The sequence below is a fragment of the Doryrhamphus excisus genome, chromosome 2, assembly GCF_030265055.1.
Source record: "Doryrhamphus excisus isolate RoL2022-K1 chromosome 2, RoL_Dexc_1.0, whole genome shotgun sequence".
Lineage (NCBI taxonomy): Eukaryota > Metazoa > Chordata > Actinopteri > Syngnathiformes > Syngnathidae > Doryrhamphus > Doryrhamphus excisus.
Window position 1 is genome coordinate 19,950,015 of NC_080467.1, and position 21,169 is coordinate 19,971,183.

Below are 21,169 nucleotides of genomic sequence, written 5' to 3' on the forward strand. Positions count from 1 at the left end.
GTGCCCGTGCACCTGCTAATAGAAGAAAATCAAGAGTGGAAGAATAAGTATGCTCATTAGCAGTGGCACGGCGTTGAGGGGGAATCAGGAGCAAGAGCCTCTTGGGGAAGATTAAGATATTTAAGATAAGATATTTTGGCATAAACTGCAGTCCATTTTGCTAAATTGGAAATGGAAACAAATGGTGATGCAATAAAGGTTGAGAAGAGGAGCTCTGAAATTCATTCGCCACCAGTAATATTTATACGTCTTTTAAAAAAGAGAATAAAGCCGAAATAATGACAACAAAGTGGCAGGCATTCTTATTTTAAGAGTTCGGCCTGCATCTTTCCCATTGAAATTCGTACATGCTCCGCAACAATCAGGCATCTCGCCGTGCTGCGCTAAGGAGGTGATGCATTGAAAGGAAATACACACACAGTTCAGTTGCAAATATAAAAATTGTAAAAAGTTCATGGTGTTATTCTGTATTTGTAAAAAAATATTTTCATATAAACCAACCATTTTTTTGTGGTGTTTATGTTGCGGTATCCTTGTTTCCATCCATTTTCGATGCCGTTTATCCTTATTAGGGTTGTGGGGGTATGCTGGAGCCTATCCCAGCTGTGTTCAAGCCAGAGGCGGGGTACACCCTCGACTGGTCGCCAGCCAATCACAGGGCACATATAGACAAACAACCATTCACACTCACATTCATTGGTATGGACAATTTGGAGTCACCAATTAACCTGGCATGTTTTTGGAATGTGGGAGGAAACCGGAGTACCTGGAGAAAACCCAGGGTGGAATTGAACTCAGATCTCCTAGTTGTGACGCCTGTGTGCTAACCACTCGCCGTGCTGCCATTTTTAATTCATATTAAATATATACTTTTGTCCATTATAATATTGTGTATATATATTTATTTTATATCTACTTCATTTTCAAATCTTTAGTAGGACTGTTGGCACTCATGGCAGTTCCAAATTATATTTAGGTACTTCCTACCAAATTCCAAAAACATGAATCAATAAATGCATTTTAATTACAAATCAAAAACTACCATTTTAGGACCATTCAAACTGATATTTACCACAAACAAAAATAAATGCATGCAAAATAACAGTAGCGTTAGTTAATGCGTATAATACTAGACCGCTTCAAGGGGCAAGTTTGTATGTCCACAGGTTCAGGGGTGAAAGAAGTCCGACCAACCGTAAGCCTCCGCTCATTAGTCGTCTTCGTCAACCACAAGCCAATACATCTTTTCTACTTACTTGGCAACTACTATACAGGCATTTTAATTCAATTTGTGTTTTTGTAATCTTAACACACACAACAGTTCACCCCTGGTCGACTCCAGGAGATAAAATAGTTCTAATACTGAGAAGAGGCAAAGGGCAAATGAGATGGCATCTGGATGATTAACAGCAGGCACACAAACCAGTTACACAGTTCAAATTGGACTTGGAAATAAATGGTCAGCAGAAACCAAAACAAACCACCAGCATCATCACTCAAGCAAACAAACTCACAAAAGTTTATGTGTTTTAGATTAAATCGTATATTCAAAAATCCACCCGGTCTCAGCGTTAAACATGAAATGAGTCTCTTGTGGTAAACAGCTCAACTTTCTGTGGCCTTTACAAGAGAACAAACACGGAAATGTAAAAATGCCTGTGACAGCGTTTATAAAAGGTGCTGAAATACCTTCACGCAACGTATCAGATGCTGACAGCGTCACTACATTTCCATGCTGCGCTTATTTGGTGCTTTAATATCCCACAGCGGCAATCATTTCACCTTTTACACAGAAGCAACATGGTGGACCCTTTACAAGTCTGACAGTTGGCATTTTGTCAGCTGCCATGTTGGCCTTTGGGAACTGGACATGGCCGTGGGGTGAGAGAGAGAGAGAGAGAGAGAGAGATGCTGCCTCCATCTTTATGCAGCATCAGCATCAATCCCATGCTAAACCATGGCCTAAAGCATGCCAGGGTTTATTGTCTATTTCACACCAAATAAGGCCTTGATTTATTTCATAGGAAGGGAAAAACACTTGTAACTAGGGATTGAGAACATAAACACTTAGAGTGTTTGAGTTAACGAGAGGCCATTTTAAGAAGGGTTCAGCAAGCCAGTGATGGAAGCCAGTGTGCTTGCGTGGGAACCTGAAGGTTGCAGATTCGATTCCCCAGTTGCCATGTATGTAGTTGAACAAGATGCTTGCTTAAACCTCAGAGTGGACCAAGAGAACTATCTTGATCAGTGGGTGAAGGCACTGGAGGAACCAGTTGGGGTCCAGATGCCTCAGGGTGAGGTGTTCCGGGCGTGCCCGACAGGGAGGAAGCTCTAGGGCAGGGGTCTCAAACTCAATTAACCTGGGGGCCACTGGAGCTAGGGTCTGGGCAAGGCTGGGCTGCATCAGGTTTCCCCCTCCCAAAAAAAAACGCATTTATTAAAAACAGAAAAAAATACAAACAGTGCTTTGGTTCCGATTTTCTACAATTTAAGCTCTGATAAAACATTCCACTGTTCTCAAATATCTTAATTTTTATTTTTCTGCACAAAATAAGATGAAAAATAAATAAACAAATCAAGAATAAAGAAAATCAATCAATCAGTAATAAATAAATATAATAATAATAATAAAACGGCAAATAATAAAAACTTAAGAAACCACATATAGTTGGTGGGTAGACAAATGATTTTTTTCAGATTAAAATAAACAAAGCATTATTAGAGCCCTGTAGACATGACAAAACACGACTATAGTCACATTTATACTCTTTTTATTTACAACATATTGCGCAACTGCAGGGTCTTGAGACACATGCTAACTCGCAAACTAGAGCGCTAGCGACCTAAACGGTAGCCTTCAAGTTATTTCCTTTAAACTTAAATAGCCAAAAACTTACCACTTCCACACGGATAGGGAGGATAACTATTAACAGTTATTTAACCTTTAACATGAACATGAATCAAAGGTAATAATTTTTTCTGCGTACATGATACCATACAGCATCCATATCAAACTTGCGCGGGCCGCACTAACATTAAACTTTCATATCAAGGTGGGGGCCTCAAACTAGTGTTCTGCGGGCCACATTTGGCCCGCGGGCCACGTGTTTGAGACCCCTGCTCTAGGGTCAACCTAGGACACACTGGAGTTATGATGTCTCCCAGTTGACGTGGGTGTCAAGTCTGGGCTTCTCTATTGCTGCTGCCCCTGCATCCCGGATCCGGATAGGAGGAAACGATTGGGTGTATGGATGGATGTTGACCAATGTACAAACACAGAAGCCCACAAACGGATATATACTCTTGCTACCTCAAGCAAACATCTTCTCATGTATGGCGTACTCACTTACATTGCCGTATTTGCGAGAAAAACACTAGGAAATCGAGGACCAATGTACAAACACAAAAGCCAACATACAGACAAGCATACATACTATCCCTTGAGTACACGTACACAAATACTAATACTTGCAACTACCAAGCAACCAAGGAAAAGAACTTAATACAGCGCACCTACGTATGTAATACAATGGTACAGAGTACAAGAATACATAATGCAATGTGACAATGTAATTTATAGACTTTTTGAATACTTTTGGACCACCACCATTACAAATAATACAAATTTGGAGGACTGAACCCTTAGTACTTGAACATTTTGCTGTCATATATTAAGTTATACATTAAAGTCCGCCTTTTCGTTCCGGGACTACCACTCTAATTATTAGATCCAGCCCTGTCTCACCGATTTATTGAATGCATTTAAAGTACAACTGTAGGTGCTCACCACTAATTCACCATAATGTAAGATGATTGATGAACAGAAGAAATCAGTGACGCTGCAGAGCTTTTTTATATTTGATAAAGGGATCAACAACTGAGCTCCCTGACATTCCTTTCTTCTGTCCTCATTTCATGGATAGGCCACTTTTTCCTTCAAGAAAATGAACATCTTCCGCTTCAGTGTGCCTTCCAACAGCTCATTATTGCAACTGGAGTCTCAACTGAACTGTCTGGTACCTCACTGTCCTTCTTCTCTCTATTATTTTCCACCACCTGTTATTTTGAACAACTGGCATCGTGGTCCTTTAGATGGGGTGAACTTGGGACAAGGAGGTCAATTATCCTAGCGGTTCTACCCAGGAGAACATGGAATTAAACAATACTGCTACCTGGCTTTAGTGCATTTATATTACTGTTCTGTAAAAAAAATGAAGGGTTACTTTGGTCCACATTGTCTACGACAAGCTTTTCAAACTGTGCCGTGGCCTGAAAACAATCCAAAAAAGAGCAGCGAAACCCAAATTGATCATGATGTACCTGTCTGACTTAACTTCTCATGCAATTTTTGTCAGAAAATCTGGCATCCGAGCATTGCAACAGAATGATCGACAGCCTTCCTTTTCCATTGTCTGCCTATTCCCCAGCTGGCAAGCTCACTCAAAGATCAAATTCTGTGTGGCACTTTTGAGGGGAGTATGATGTAGATTAAAAAAAAAAAAAACATTCTGTGAGCATCGCCTGTTGCAAGAGCAGATCTCAGAGTTTTCTCAGCAACAGCCAAATGACTCCTTGTTTTGCTTCTTTTGTCTTTTGCTCTGTGCTATTTAGCGCCTCGCTGCGCTTGCTGGTGCAAATCTCTCATCCAGTTCCATTAAGCTTCACATGCAATCCAAATTTTGGGAGGCATTTTTTACTGTGATGAGTATTTTGTTTACGCCCCTTTGTCGTCCCTCGTTTATCGCGGTTTATTGGTTCCAGTTTTCAGCATTGCCGATTTTACTTTGACCTAATTATGCAGTGACAAAAATACAATTTATTCTGTGGTGGAACTCACAGGTAAACATCAAATTATTTCTGTTATTATTGTTATTGTTATTATTGTTTCCTCTTGGACAGCGGCAGCTGTTTAAGCACAAATGCTAATACACTTTTCTGCGCCTTTGTCCTCGCCCACTTATAAAGCCTTCGCCTATGCTGTACAATCCCAATTTTAGCCTGTAATAAAAAAAAAAAAATCAGCCAATAGATGACTCGTGAGTAGGGACACTCGGCCATTTTAACTTGTGTCCGTTATGGAGTAAAAAAAAAACAAAACAAAATGGAAGTAGGCAAACAAAATATGACCTGTAAACACAAGACTGCCTGGTAGGAGAACCGGGCTCGCTGTCAGGGTCGGTCACGAGAGCTTTGCGGTGAGACCCTAGGATGCAGAGAACGGAACCAAATGCAGGTAAAGATGAATTTAATGCTCATAATAGCAGCAGCAGGATACAACAACTCAAGACGTAGACGGACAAACTATAATGACCCGACAAAGGGAGAAGCACACACCTGAACTAAATACACACTGAAATTAGGGACAGGTATGGGTGATTAGGGCAACCAAGGCAGACACGGGAAAACAGGAAGTCATATACAAAATAATACAAAATAAGAGCGTGCAAAACGGAAACCAAAGCCCAAGAAGGTAACTCAAACTCAAACTGTCACGTGGGAACCCACACGGGGCGTGACACTAGCGCTACAATCACACTAAAGATGAAAACAGACATGTCAGACACCAGCAGTGCCGACCCAGCTAAAACTGAAACCCCGTCGACTTCTGCTATAGCTGAACTGGAAGAAAACGCCAAGGCAAGACCACATTTAAGAGATAAGTTTTGCTTCAAGGTCAAGAAGGACATCAGCTGTATAATACAGTGTAAGAGAGACTGAACCAGCAACCTGTTAAACCCATCTTAGAGGCAAGTTAAGTGTTGTATTTTCAGGACTATAAGTCACACTTTTTTTCATAGGTTGGCTGTTCCTGTGACTTATACTCCAGAGCGACTTATAAATGAAAAAACTGTTTATGTTCCATAAACACTGGACACCTTTTCTGTTCATGTTTATTTTTTGTAGCTGAATAACCATTGTGTTAGCATATCTTACACCTATTCAGCCTGTTCTCTATTCTTTTATTGTTAGAACTTGCCTTCCAAGAGGACATAATGTCTGTTTTGGTCAAATAATATGTAAAAAAAAAAAAAAAACGACTCTTTTTATTTTACCAAATGATGCATTTTTGGCCTTATGCGACTTATACTCCGGAGCGACTTATAGTCCAGAAAATACGGTAATACTTAACACTGATACAATGAAATAATAATAGGTAAATGTCCTTCTGTGGTTTAGTTATGTGTAGTCTAAAATTACAACCTGTTTGGATGTGGAGATATTACTTGAAATGTAGTCCCATCCCAATCAGCAGTTGTGTGGATGTTATTGTGCTAGTTGAGCTGCTTTGAGATGGGGTCGTGTCAGGGTCCTGATGGCTCGCCACCAGTAGCAGACAACGCTGCCATTTTAAAGGTGTAGGGACAGAAACAGAGAAACGGACTGCCGAGCACGAGGACAACAACACCGCAACGAGTCTTTGAGGGTGGTACTTTATGTTTTTGTGGCTATGTTGCTGTCCCAGTGTTCTCACTGTCTACTGCAGGGGATGCACCGGCTTGACGTATCTACTTTATAAACTCCCTCCTCATAATAGTCACTATCACATTCTCAGACAAAATGTCTGAGATGGGAAAATATGGATGGGAATATTTCAGATTATGTGCGTTGAGTGGCCCTTTATTTATTTACCATTGAAGATCATTTGTTGACAGAGGAAAACAAACGTTGTAACGGGACTAACTGATGAAAGTATTTTTTATTACAATATGTTTCAAACCCTCAGCTGCTCAGGTACTCGTTGCTGGGTTCATAACACCGCCAAGACAAGAGCTGATCATCGTGACTTTGTTCTGATAAATAAATCGTCAGCCTTGGATAATGAATGTAATATTCAGAGCTGATTGACAATAAAAGGTCTAATTTCCCCTAAATAGTTTTTCCCTAATTGAGTTTTGATTAATGCATGCAGGTCGGAAATTGGTGTGTGGAAATTCGCCATTTAACTCTGATACTGATTTGACGATTATGCATTGGTCTGACATCTGGGGCGGTCCTGGCTTGAGTGATGCCTCAAACGGCCTGACCAATTAGCGTATAGCCACCAAGTAACGTTAAATTATTTGGTCCATAATGTGATAATCTAGCCGTTTTCTCCTCTTCTTCTTTCCTCTTCTTTGTTTGTTTATCAATCAATTGGACACAGCAGTCACTGCACAGCAGTCGAGTGGTTAGAGCACCTCACAGCTAGAAGACCTGAGTTCAATTCCACCCTCGGCCATCTCTGTGTGGAGTTTGCATGTTCTCCCCGTGCATGCGTGGGTTTTCTCCGGGTACTCCGGTTTCCTCCCACATTCCAAAAACATGCTAGGTTAATTGGCCACTCCAAATTGTCCATAGGTATGAATGTGAGTGTGAATGGTTGTTTGTCTGTATGTGCCCAGTGATTGGCTGGCAACCAGTCCTGGGTGCTTCTTGCCCGAAGGGAGCTGGGATAGGCTCCAGCACCCCCGCAACCCTCAGTTTCAGTAGAATCTCAAACACATCTAAAGTTGGACAATAAACACACTCCGACGTTTCCTCAGCCTTCTACGAGGCTTTCTACCATTGATGTGTCCTAAACACCTCCCCATAGAGGCATCCTGAGTGTACCCTGCCTCTCGCCTGAAGACAGCTGGGATAGGCTCCAGCACCCTGTGCGACCCTCGCGAGGATGAGCGGTAGAACATGAATGAATGAATCAATCAATTGACACGTCCAATCAAAGCCCCTTGTCCATTTCTATCGTCCTATTTGGTTTGTGGTGCATACATTTCTGACGAAGCAATGCTAGTTCACAGCATATGCTCTGAATTTCTGCTGAGAAATTACATGATGAGAAGTGTGAAGGACTTTCCTATTATTGACGAGTGTCTGATTAAATGCAAAATTGAGCCTCATGATTATCACGGTAAACTTTTATGGATCTGTTTGGCTCATCAATCATCAATAAAGAAGAGCGTTGCTAAAATATTGGATTATTTTGAAGCAAATTAGGCGGATGGCATTGCTCAGGTGATAGAGTGTCTGATTGTTGCTGGTTCGATCCTACCTTCTCCCCTGACTGTGCTGAGGTATCCTTGGGAAAGATACCGAACTTCCAGTTGCTGCTGTTCAGGAGGTCATCAGTAGGTCATCAGGATGTACAATGTCAAAGTACTTTGAGTACATTAAAGGTATAAAAGTGAAAGTCCATTTAACATAGTACAGAATCAAATTGAACTACGGTTGATCTGAAGGACCCGATGTCCTGGAGTCTCTACTAACCTTGCTAGAAGTGCCAGGCCATTTCTCACCTTTCTCCCTTTTGCCAACTCATTGCATTACATTCACCAGCTTCAGCTGGATTACATACATTTGCACACAAAACCACCCCTGGTGTATGCTACAGGTGAACCGGATTCACTGGGAATTTGGTGCACAGTGAGTCATTATTATTTATGACACAGGTCTCCTTCCATCGAAGCAGTTCCCCTGCATCGTCCATCACTGTCACACTGTTTATTTGAGTCATTTTAAAGGGTAGTAACCGGGGGAAGGAAAGAGCCAGCCGCATTGATAAGTTCTCCAAGGTAATCTGAGCTGTTAAATGAGTTTGCATAGTTAAAAGTGTATACTTCGATTAGCCCTGTGGGTGTTCTGATTGCGAGCCAAACTGCTGCTCTGCTCGGCTCAGCACATTTAGCGGCGTTTCCTTCAAGAGCCCTCGTCTCATAGCTCATCCTGTCTAAACAACCTATGGCTCTATAGTGACTCCCCACACCGCCATTCACCTCCTGTCACCCTGACACTGTATAACGCACAAGCAATGCGGCCACAGGCGATGGGAAGAGCTGATATAAAAAGGCTATTCATGTCCCAAATGTGTCTTTAAGGGAGGAAAGCTTTCCTTTGCACGCACTGTTGCTGGGTAACTCCCACTGGGGTAGCATGATGCAGAATGAGTGGCGCTTCATGGTGGCAAATGCATGGTTGGAAGATGCTGCAGGTTTTCCCTGGTCTTCCATAACTAATGCCCAGCGGGGAGTATATTTTCTTTTTTATATTCCACTCTGTCTTACTGTAGTACTGATATGATGGAATAATGGAACTTTAGCAATGTCTAACTGAAATGCAAGGCATCTCATTTTCAGGATAGACTTTAACCCCGCATATTGGACTAACCATCTGCAACGAGCTAAATGGAAAAAAAAAAAGGGCTCTCTAGTATGTCTTTATTTATGAAGTGGATTTTTTCAATTTGTTCCATTCCTTTGAACACCTTGTGCTGTTTTTACAATTAAACACATTCTATGTGCCTACTGACTAAAAACAATTTATGCAGCATTCAATCACAACCACAAAATAAAAAAACTAACAAGAAAAAACAGAAAACATGCCTCCATACATTTTCTATTCCGCTTGTCTTCAATAGGGTTACAGGTAAACTGGTGCCTATCTCAGCTGACTTTGAGGGAGAAAACATTTTCTTCATAAAGTAGCCTTTCCGAAAACAATGGTATCCATGGAAAGGAATAATCCAATCTCTTGTCTACATGCGCTGCTATAATCAAACAGAATAGTCAATGGGGCATGCCCAGTAAAACGTAAACATCAACATCACGTGATACTGACTTCCCTGAGTTTTTCTTTCACTTGTTGGAATAACTCCGTATTGCCAGTTTTTCCTTCATCCAGATCCTTCCAGATCAAAAACAAATTTTCCGCATCAATCCAGTGCCGATTGCTCGCCTCCATTTTTAAAACTGAAGAACGTCTTGAACTGCGTGTTACGTCATATCTGAGCATGCGCTGAAAGAACGCACCCGGGATAAATTTAAACAGGAAAGATCAAATTCAATCTTGCTAATATTTTATAATTAAACTCGGGACATGTTATATATAGATATATATTTTCTTTTTTAATAAAACTGGACTTGTGAATGGCGTATAGAAGGGTTTAGATTCTGTTCCACAGATGGCGCTAATGCACACGAAAGCTGCTTGCCAACCGCCAATAAACAACAGAAGAAGAAAAACACCACGAAGAAGAACGCACCCTAACAACTTACCGTTTGAGCGGATACAAGATACCTCAATCGGATTGGGGAAAGGAATATTCCTCCCCCGTGAATCCAATTATATATTCATTCAGATTAGCACTTTTTTTTCGGAATGAGGTGTATACAAAGGTTAAATTCTTCCGTTTGAGCAAATAAACCGGATTGGAACCCAAATTGGAATATTTGGGTCCATGTATACGTGGCTATTGAGATATCATGTTTAGCGTTTCACGGGCTTCATTTTTAAACCAGTCAGTCCTTATCATAGACAATAAATATTCATTCATCACGACCATGCCAAACTGTCATGCACACATACATGATGCATTGTGTGTGTGTGTTGAATTGTGTGGAAATCACAATAATATCAAAAGTCACTTTTTGTTACAGACTCACGGATGCTGATCTATAGAAAATGGCAGCGTTCCATCTCTGGGCTAAAACCAACAGCACTGACACACGGCCAAGATTTATTGGTGGGATAGGATGAAGCATGCTTCATCCATGTTGGTCAGGTCACATCACTTCATTTGGCCTCATTTCTCTGAAAGGCAAAATATGATTCTGTCTATTGATCTCTGCATAAATGTGTTGCCTAGTGATGAAAGATGAGGTGTGCCTTGCTTTTATGGGATCTGATTAACCTCCTGCTGGGATTGGACGCTCTGCTCTGCCACTGATCTCTGGCCGTGTCGGGGTGTATTTGATCAGCTCTTAGAGTGATTAGTGTGTCTGTGTGATTTTATTTGTGTGGAGGACAAAGCAGAGTATACCGCTCACCATCGATCGATGCTTCCTGAAGTCAGGTGCTATGAATTTTGTATTTGCATTGTAGAAAGGTCTGTATATGTTTTCAATTTTCCATGAGCTCCAACCATACCCTTTTCAAGTTGTCCAAGGCTGGATATGTGATAGTTGCCTTGTATGCGTGACAGTGTTGCCGCTAAGAGTGACCACAAGGTCCCTTAAGTGTTTGTGAACAAGAATGACGGCTACCATCGAGAGCGAAAATAAAATAAACCCTCTTAAAGGTGACAGATTATTAGTATGACATTCTCATCTAGGTCATTATATTCTCAGGGCATTAGAACTGGATAGATCAAGATGTTGTACCTCTCAGTCCATGACTGGGTAGGACAGCCCGAGTCTGACTAGGAAGGAGGCATTCATGCAAGATCCAATGCACTTATCCTCTAAATGTACGGAGATATCCAGACAAGAATGGTTTCACTTGATTGCGATCATTAAGATACAATGGAGCGTGGCTGCCGTTTGTACGGTATCATCCTCTCTAACGTTCCATTCATTTGTGACAGTGGCCATGACCATGTCTGAAGCCAAGGCAACTGTGCCTTCTACAGTGGGGCAAAAAAGTATTTAGTCAGCCACCAATTGTGCAAGTTCTCCCACTTAAAAAGATGAGAGAGGCCTGTAATTTTCATCATAGGTACGCTTCAACTATGAGAGACAAAATGAGAAAAAAAAATCCAGATAATCATATTGTTTGATTTTTAAAGAATTTATTTGCAAATCATGGTGGAAAATAAGTATTTGGTCAAAAACAAAAGTTCATCTCAATACTTTGTGATATACCCTTTGTTGGCAATGACAGAGATCAAACGTTTTCTGTAACTCTTCACAAGATTTTCACACACTGTTGTAGGTATTTTGGCCCATTCCTCCATGCAGATCGCCTCTAGAGCAGTGATGTTTAGGGGCTGTCGCTGGGCAACACGGATTTTCAACTCCCTCCAAAGATTTTCTATGGGGTTGAGATCTGGAGACTGGCTAGGCCACTCCAGGACCTTGAAATGCTTCTTATGAAGCCACTCCTTCGTTGCCCGGGCGGTGTGTTTGGGATCGTTGTCATGCTGAAAGACCCAGCCACGTTTCATCTTCAGTGCCCTTGCTGATGGAAGAAGGTTTTCATTCAGAATCTCACGATACATGGCCCCATTCATTCTCCCATTTACACGGATCAGTTGTCCTGGTCCCTTTGCAGAAAAACAGCCCCAGAGCATGATGTTTCCACCCCCATGCTTCACAGTAGGTGTGGTGTTGTTTGGATGCAACTCAGCATTCTTTCTCCTCCAAACACGACGAGTTGAGTTGATACCAAAAAGTTCTATTTTGGTTTCATCTGACCATATTACATTCTCCCAATCCTCTTCTGGATCATCCAAATGCTCTCTAGCAAACTTCAGACGGGCTTGGACATGTACTGGCTTCAGCAGGGGGACACGTCTGGCACTGCAGGATTTGAGTCCCTGGCGGCGGAGTGTGTTACTTATGGTAGCCTTCGTTAATATGGTCCCAGCTCTCTGCAGGTCTTTCACTAGGTCCCCCCGTGTGGTTCTGGGATTTTTGCTCACCGTTCTTGTTATCATTTTGACCCCACGGGGTGAGATCTTGCGTGGAGCCCCAGATCGAGGGAGATTATCGGTGGTCTTGTAGGTCTTCCATTTTCTCACAATTGCTCCCACAGTTGATTTCTTCACACCAAGCTGCTTAACTATTGCAGATTCAGTCTTCCCAGCCTGGTGCAGGTCTACAATTTTGTTTCTGATGTCCTTTGACAGCTCTTTGGTCTTGGCCATAGTGGAGTTTGGAGTGTGACTGTCTGAGGTTGTGGACAGGTGTCTTTTATACTGATAACCAGTTCAAACAGGTGCCATCAATACAGGTAACGAGTGGAGGACAGAGGAGCTTCTTAAAGAAGAACTTACAGGTCTGTGAGAGCCACAAATCTTGCTTGTTTGTAGGTGACCAAATACTTATTTTCCACCATGATTTGCAAATAAATTCTTTAAAAATCAAACAATGTGATTATCTGGATTTTTTTTTCTCATTTTGTCTCTCATAGTTGAAGCGTACCTATGATGAAAATTACAGGCCTCTCTCATCTTTTTAAGTGGGAGAACTTGCACAATTGGTGGCTGACTAAATACTTTTTTGCCCCACTGTATATGTATAAGAAGCTAGATTATTAAATAGGAAGGGCTAAAAGGACAGCATTGTCATTGTACGTGGGGAAGATGCTCCCTCAACTTTGAGGTTGATTTTCATTTAGAATTTAGAATAGCCGCTTGACATGCAGCGTCTCGTTTTGGAGGGTGTCCCGACACAGATACATAATATACAAAATATTACACAACAAAAAAAGACACATTTGCATAAAGTGTTATGGAAAGAGCCGGTGGTATTTTGCTAAGTATGGGAAGTAGCAGTAATGAAATGATTTTTTTCCTGACATAAAATGAGAAAACATTGATTGGTAGAGAGCCCAGATAAGCGTACATTCTCTGACAAATGTAATCAATATGGAGTTTGAAAGTAAGCTCAGGGTCAATCCAAGCGCTCTATGTATTTCAAACACATTGACACTCTCTAGTATAGTTTTATTACTGAAATTAATAAGTGACTCAGGTGAGTGAGCAGAAGCATATTTTGTATGACTTTTTCATATGAAGAACTGGCTGCTGTTATTGAACCAGTGTTGGGCAGAATTAAAATCTTGCTGGAGTTGTACTAAATCCGTGTTGGGATGCTAAATCATTCATTCAAAGAAACAAAAGAAGTTGACCTAATATAGAACCCTGTGCCATCAGCTGACAACTGACTGTGAAAATAAACGTGAAACCAGAAGACAATGTTTTGATCCAGTCCAATATTATGGAGTCCATCCAGGAGAACATACGAGTCGACCATACCAAAGGCTTTTCAATGATCATTGAAAATGACACCCATCAGTTGCAGTGATGCAGACTCTACATCGGTCCTTTGAAGTGAAGAGGGACCTTTGGGTAGTGATTGGCTAAGGATAAGATTGCGGGTACAATGAGTTTTTTCGTAGGGTGGCTGGGCTCTCTCTCTTCGAGATAAAGGTGAGGAGCACTGTCATCCAGGAGGTGGTTCGGGCATCTGGACAGGATGCCTCTATGGCAGGGGTCTCAAACACGCGGCCCGCAGGACACTAGTTTGAGGCCCCCGCCTTGATATGAAAGTTTAATGTTAGTGCGGCCCGCGCAAGTTTGATATGGATGCTGTATGGTATCATGTACCCAGAAAAAATTATTACGTTTGATTCATGTTCATGTTAAAGGTTAAATAACTGTTAATAGTTATCCTCCCTATCCGTGTGGAAGTGGTAAGTTTTTGGCTATTTAAGTGCTGGGGGTGCTGGAGCCTATCTTCGGGCAAGAGGCACCCTGGACTGGTGGCCAGCCAATCACAGGGCACATATAGACAAACAACCATTCACACTCACATTCATACCTATGGACAATTTGGAGTGGCCAATTAACCTAGCATGTTTTTGGAATGTGGGAGGAAACCGGAATACCCGTAGAAAACCCACGCATGCACGGGGAGAACATGCAAACTCCACACAGAGATGGCCGAGGGTGGAATTAAACTCGGGTCTCCTATAGCTGTGAGGTCTGCGCGCTAACCACTTGACCGCCGTGCAGCCCCCAAATAAGGTTATTATGCTAATTTCTAGTAGCCTTGTATTAACACTAAATACATAAAAAAAAACGTCTGGCCCACAAAACGGAGCAATTTAGGTGAATAGCTTTCGTATAGACTAAAAAAACAATCACCGTGCAAATAATGCAACATCTTTTATTTGCTCTTGTTGTTGCTGAAAAATGCTATATTGGCTTTTAAATGTGTCCAACCTGGTGTGATTATTACCAGGAGAAGATTACAGACATCACTATCCGCCTCTGACTCACAAGCGGTGAACTGAGCAATGGCTGCCAAGGCTGCATTGTCTCGACAAGAAAACAAGTCTTAATTGTTGAGTGATCCGCCATCGCTGGAGGCGTGAGCGATGCACACATCATCTGTTGATGCGTCTCGCGTCAAGTCTTCACACCATCCAATTCTAACAACTTTTAAACTCCTTTTATCCCCGTCTGCTGTCACCGGTCGCCTCCGTGCTTTTACCTTGATCACGTCTCCCGGCATATCAAACCTGTTTAGAGAATACGGTAAAGAAAGTTGGGCCAACTTAAAATATTTGATCAGGGACTGGTTATAAGACGCACACATGGTGGAGGGATAACAACAGGATGAGATGAGGAGAGGCTGGGCGAGATGAAGGGATTATATTTCTACCTCCGTCTCCAGGGAGGAGAACAGGTGACTGGATTTGAAGTCAAACACCGCTCTCTTGGGGGGAGCTGCAATGCAACTGCAGAAGCTGACGTGCGAATCCACAGTTTGTGGATTTCTATGCATTTGAAATTATTTTCTGTGAGTGAAGCTGTAATTATAAAACTATGGGGTCACATTTTTGGTTTTCTAGAATTTGATTTGCACGAGGCTGCACGGCGGTCGTGTGGTTAGCGCGCAGCTAGGAGACCGGGGTTCAATTCCACCCTTGGCTATCTCTATGTGGAGTTTGCATGTTCTCCCCGTGCATGCGTGGGTTTTCTCCGGGTACTCCGGTTTCCTCCCACATTCCAAAAACATGCTAGGTTAATTGGCGACTCCAAATTGTCCATAGGTATGAATGTGAGTGTGAATGGTTGTTTGTCTATATGTGCCCTGTGATTGGCTGGCCACCAGTCCAGGGTGTACCCCGCCTCTCGCCCAAAGACAGCTGAGTTACGCTCCAGCTAAGGATAAGCGGTAGAAAATGAATGAATAAGCTAAGAGATTAAAGATACAGTGGAACCTCAGAGTTCGCTCTGGTTAGTGAACCACAATTTTGCCTTGGTTTGCAAACATATGTACAATATGGCACACGTCTTGTCATGAATTAAATGAATGAATGAATGAAAGTGAGTTTGTTTGAGTCGAATCCTGTAAGGTGGGTTTTCTCCGGGCACTCCAAATTGTCCATGCCCTGTGATTGGCTGGCCACCAGCCCAGGGTGTACCCCGCCTCTCGCCCAAAGACAGCTGGGATAGGCTCCAGTAGAAAATGAATGAATGATTTGCCTGATTTCAAATGGAAACTCATATTGTTTTGTTTATAGTTCAACCTTGCGGAACGGATTCATGATGCTAACCAAGATTATCAACATCTGACAAACTACGCAGTCAGACCAGGTCACGCGCATGTTTTATATGTGATCACCCACCTCTGCCCGCATCGTGACACGCGCTGTCGGTACCCAGCAATCCTCTCCTTGCAAGAGTTTTACAGCCCAGATTTACAGCAGGGGGTTAACTTATCTCCACAAATCATTTCCTTTTTCATTTGCAGAAGCAGTCCGGCAGCATACATGATTTACAAGTACAGTAGCTGCTGACACGAAATCCAAGGATAACTCGCGACTGCAAATCACACCGGCTTTGCCCGTGTGTTATTTACAACAACTCCACCGGTGTCATGAGGGGGGCAAAATCTGGAGTTGCAAAATGTGACTTTTTTTCCAGTTCTAAAGAGGTATTTACTTTCATGTGTGCCATAGTAAGTAGGACAGTGTGTCACATACCCCTGGAGAAACGGAGCGATGGGGAAATCATCTCCCAACACCACAAGCACGATCCAGCACCAACCAGACCTGCTTGCTCCCTTGACATCGAGCCCCATTTTGTCATTTTCAAATCAGGGGCATCAAACTCCAAACAGACATCACTCACCGCGTTCTGTCTGACTGAAGGTCTTTTTTATCGGCAGGTGCTCCCACCCATCAGGGATGGACTTTAATACCAGGGGAACCTGGAAGAAAGAGCACTGCCGTGAATGCAAATGTGAAGGTTCCGAATGAGTTCAGCTAATTTGTGTTTATGACTCATGCTTATTATTTCCATGGCTTTGTCACTCGCGCCAGACTTGTGTTACTGATGCATATTCTTTTATTGAATTGGAGGTCTGTAATTAGGTTCAGCTCTGGGCCTGTTTATCATGCTGAAAGCCAACACTTTTCAAAGCTGTGACTGAAACAAAGGCCGTATTGTCATTATTTGTGCATTTATTTGGCAATAAATTGAAGCTTTTCTTGCTCCTTCAATCAGAGCCCCGTCCTGTGTAATAATTCACCCCCCCCCAAAAAAAAATAAAAATAAATAAAAAAAACAGCTTGGCTGATTCATTCCACCATAAATTGAAAGTTTGAAGCAAAAGCAGAAAGTTCAGATATTGATCCAGCTGCAGAATACGGTGGGCGGAGTCCCGTGAAATCATGTCAGTTTGTGGACTCTGGAGAACAAGTCACATTGGTAAAAAAAAAAAAAAGTGTTATGAAGACGAACAAAAACATATAAGATAAGATAAGACATGCCTTTATTCGTCCCTCAGTGGGGAAATTTGCAGTACAGAATCAGTTAAGCTGTACAAAATACACAATATAAAAAATAAACAATATAAACAACCCAAGTATTAACAAATCAACAAATTTACCCAGAGTTACGTATATACAAATACAGTTTGCAGATAATCTGAAATGAGATGAAAATATAGAAGTCAAACCATTTATTTCCGAAAATGTAAGACTAAGAAGAGAGATTTCATCAGCAAAGTTGTTCAAGAGCACAGCAGCACACAGACCAACAGGCAAACTAGGTGTCCGGTGTGTTAAGGTAACACATTACCAGTTATTGCAGGACCGGAGCAACAAATTAACAATTCACAAGCCGTTAGACACTCCCTTGAAGCTCCTATGATTTCTTGGCAAGTGACTTTTGCATTGGTTTATATTGTACTTTATCACATACTACAGTATTAATTGGCCCTGTACCCTAGAAAGCGCCCATGAATGATACGGGAAAAGACCGAAATGATACTGTGTCAAAGCCCAGGGCAGTGATACTGATAAAATATAGAGTTTAACCATGTCCAGTATCAGCCCCCGTAGCTGTCCACTCAGAGCGCGCTGCTCTGGTATCGTACCCGTGAAACAACCAATCAGAGAACAGCGCACGAGCGTGAACACACAGCGTTTGTTTTTCTGCCGTCTGTGCTCTGTCAACACGTCAGCGGTTAAATAGTAAATAGTATAGTAAATATTAGTATAATAGTAAATATTAAATAGTATGTGATAATAAGATCATCACGGGGCAGCGCGGCGGTCTAGTGGTTGGTGCGCAGACCTCACAGCTAGGAGACCAGGGTTCAATTCCACCCTCGGCCATCTCTGTGTGGAGTTTGCATGTTCTCCCCGTGCATGCGTGGGTTTTCTCCGGGTACTCCGGTTTCCTCCCACATTCCAAAAACATGCTAGGTTAATTGGCCACTCCAAATTGTCCATAGGTATGAATGTGAGTGTGAATGGTTGTTTGTCTATATGTGCCCTGTGATTGGCTGGCCACCAGTCCAGGGTGTACCCCGCCTCTCGCCAAAGACAGCTGGGATAGGCTCCAGCACCCCCGCGACCCTCGTGAGGAAAAAGCGGTAGAAAATGAATGAATGAATGAATAAGATCATCACATGGTTTGTCTGGTATCAGGCCCAGTATCATGCCCCCACGTGCCTGTATAGGCCCTCGACCTTCGGTCTCAGGCTGATACTGACACTTGGGGGCATGATACCTGGCCTGATACCACACAAACCATGTGATAACCTATAATCATCAAATACCTCAAACAGTGGCCTTTCTTCAGTTACATGTGATTTATTACCAAGTCCAGTTGAATGCTGTTGCTAACCAAAACAGCAGCTCCTACAAACTAGACCAGGGGTGGGCAAACTTTTTGACTCGCGGGCCGCATTGATTTAATAAAATTGACGGGAGGGGGGGGCAATATATAGTATTTTACACGTGACAGTCCATTTGTACACATATATTTTTACACATATTTTACACATAAAAGTGTCATGCAGTCTGCTATACGTGCACTTTGAGATCATTTATTTGATGTAAAGTGCATTATAAAATTATTATTATTATTATTATTATTATTATTATTACAACCAGTCCAGGTGTACCCCGCCTCTCGCCCCAAGAAGCTGGGATAGGCTCAGCACCCCCGCAACCCTCGGAGGATAAATGGTAGAAAATGAATTATTATTATTATTATCATTATTATTATTATCATTATTATTATTATGACCAGTCCAGGGTGTACCCCGCCTCTCGCCCCAAGACAGCTGGGATAGGCTCCAGCACCCCTGCGACCCTCGTGAGGGTAAGCGGTAGAAAATGAATGTATTATTATTATTATTATTATTATTATTATTACGAAATTGATAAAACGGCTACTTCAACCATCAAAAGGTTGGCTCAAGCCATGATGCCAGGTTGTATGTTGAGTTTAAATGAAATATTTTGGAAAGAACAGGCGGGCCATATTCAAATACTTGGCTGGCCGGATGTGGCCCCCGGGCCGTAGTTTGCCCACCCCTGAACTAGACTACTTATTTGAGCTTTTTTAGAATCTTCGCCAAACTCCCACACAGATGATTGTACACTGGAACCTCGGATTGGGTCATTAATCCGTTCTAGAGGGTCAGATTCAAACTGAAGTTAGTTTCTCTTTTTCTCACATTACGCTGTAATTTCATGGCTGGCTGGGGCTTTGCTGATAAGATTAGAAAATGTTTTAGATAAAATCGCCGTAAAAAGGATGTCTTGCATCATCTTTTTCTCTTCCTATTAAAAAAAAGGAACAATAGATAACCTCTATTGTGTTTGTGTGTCTTTGTGTTTCAGTGGTAGACAGCAAGGTGATCCTGGAGGGTCTGCAGAGGTACACCCCGATGCCAATCTATCTGCCTGTCAGCTACCGGATCCTTAATGCTGAGTCAGCTTTTTTCCTACAGGAGGCAAACCAGGATTTAATGAGGAATTCCAGCCTGCAGGCCCGCACTGAGTCCTTCTTCATCCACCAGGCTCGCCACACGCCCTTTGTCAATGCTAGCTATGGGCCGCTATCGGTCCAACAGCCCGTCTCGCTGGAGATGCTGCAAACGCAGCCTGGGCCGTTCAACCAGCACACTTTTAATTCACCGCCAGAGCCAACATCGGCGTCCCTGTCTCCTCTCTTTACATTCAACTGGAAGGTTCACACTTATATCATCAATGAGAGAATCCAGCCCAGCTGGCCCAAGGTCCAAGTGTTGTTCTACATAGGAGGGCGGGACTGGGATGACTACAGCGCCATCCAAAAGCTGCCCTGCATCAGGATGTTCGCCTTCCACGAGACCCAAGAGGTGCGGGGGACATGTAGGCTGAAAGGTGAACTCGGGATTTGTGTTGCGGAACTGGAGCCTCTTGCCAGCTGGTTCAGCCCACCCACTGTCAGGCCAGGTCGGCAGAGAGTGTCCGAGCAGGCCCAGGGAACCCCTGTGGAGCTCTATTACATGGTTCAAACCACCAACAGTGGGGACTGTAATGCCGAGGACTCCAGGAAAGGCAGCACCATTCGCACGGAGCAGCACGGCCCGATGGGGTACTCTGCCGGGCACACAGCCATGCAACGCATCGGGAGCGTCAGGCTCTTCCAGCCGCTATCGGAGCTGAAGCTTGACAGCAACTTTTTGGTCATGGTGCCCTCCAAACCCATCCGTCAGAGAGAAACCGTCTCAGCGTTTCTGGCTCTGTCGACACTTTCTTCTGTGCAGATCTTCACCCTTAGGTGAGCAATTCTGGCAAGCTGTGTCAATTAAGCCTGTTTCAAGTCCGATCCCAAATCCGACTCCCTTTTGAGCTGAATCATTCGTGCTGCAATGTACAGTGAAACCTCACTGCTGCTTTATGGTTCCTTTTTTTTTTTTTGAAGGCATCACAAAAAAGTTCTTGTGTAATGTGACACATGATGAATGTGGTTGTACAAATACTAATGTCCTCCTTTGGGGCATCCGAGTTTCGAGGTACACTACAATCGATGTAAAAGTGATGACTAAGACTATGTTGGACGGTCTCTTTGTTTGAGTTTTCAGCACAGGTAGCGTTGTTTGTAGCCGGAAGCTCGTCTTCTTCTTTACTAGTTTTGACAGTTAACAGCATTTTTAAAGTGAAACAGCAGCAAGCCAAAGGTTCAGTTTGTTTCCTTTGTGGATCATTAACTCATCCGATGTGAGGGGGGGGGGAAACCACAACAAAACAAAACACTTTAATCGTAAAGTGTATGCCCACCTTAACAATGCTTCCTTCAAACCCATTTAAAAAACAAATCATAAATCACAGATAAAAAAAAAAAATAGTTGAGCAGTAGGGGGGAAAACAAATGTGTGTCACTAGCCCAGCCTAGTGACAT

General features: G+C 42.6%; 1 protein-coding gene across 2 annotated transcripts in view; it reads left to right on the forward strand.

The window, feature by feature from the left end:
* Positions 1-21,169, forward strand: part of si:dkey-112m2.1 (transmembrane protein 132C) — a 144,705-nt gene that overhangs the window by 42,432 nt on the left and 81,104 nt on the right. Inside the window, exons 3-4 of one of the 2 annotated variants that reach the window (XM_058056315.1) lie at positions 19,624-19,660; positions 19,734-20,548. In XM_058056315.1, coding sequence (XP_057912298.1) covers positions 19,752-20,548 — 797 coding nt within the window. In that variant the 5' untranslated portion in view covers positions 19,624-19,660; positions 19,734-19,751. Of the gene's footprint in view, positions 1-19,623; positions 20,549-21,169 lie in introns of both variants that reach the window. The other variant, XM_058056307.1, reaches the window with a different exon arrangement.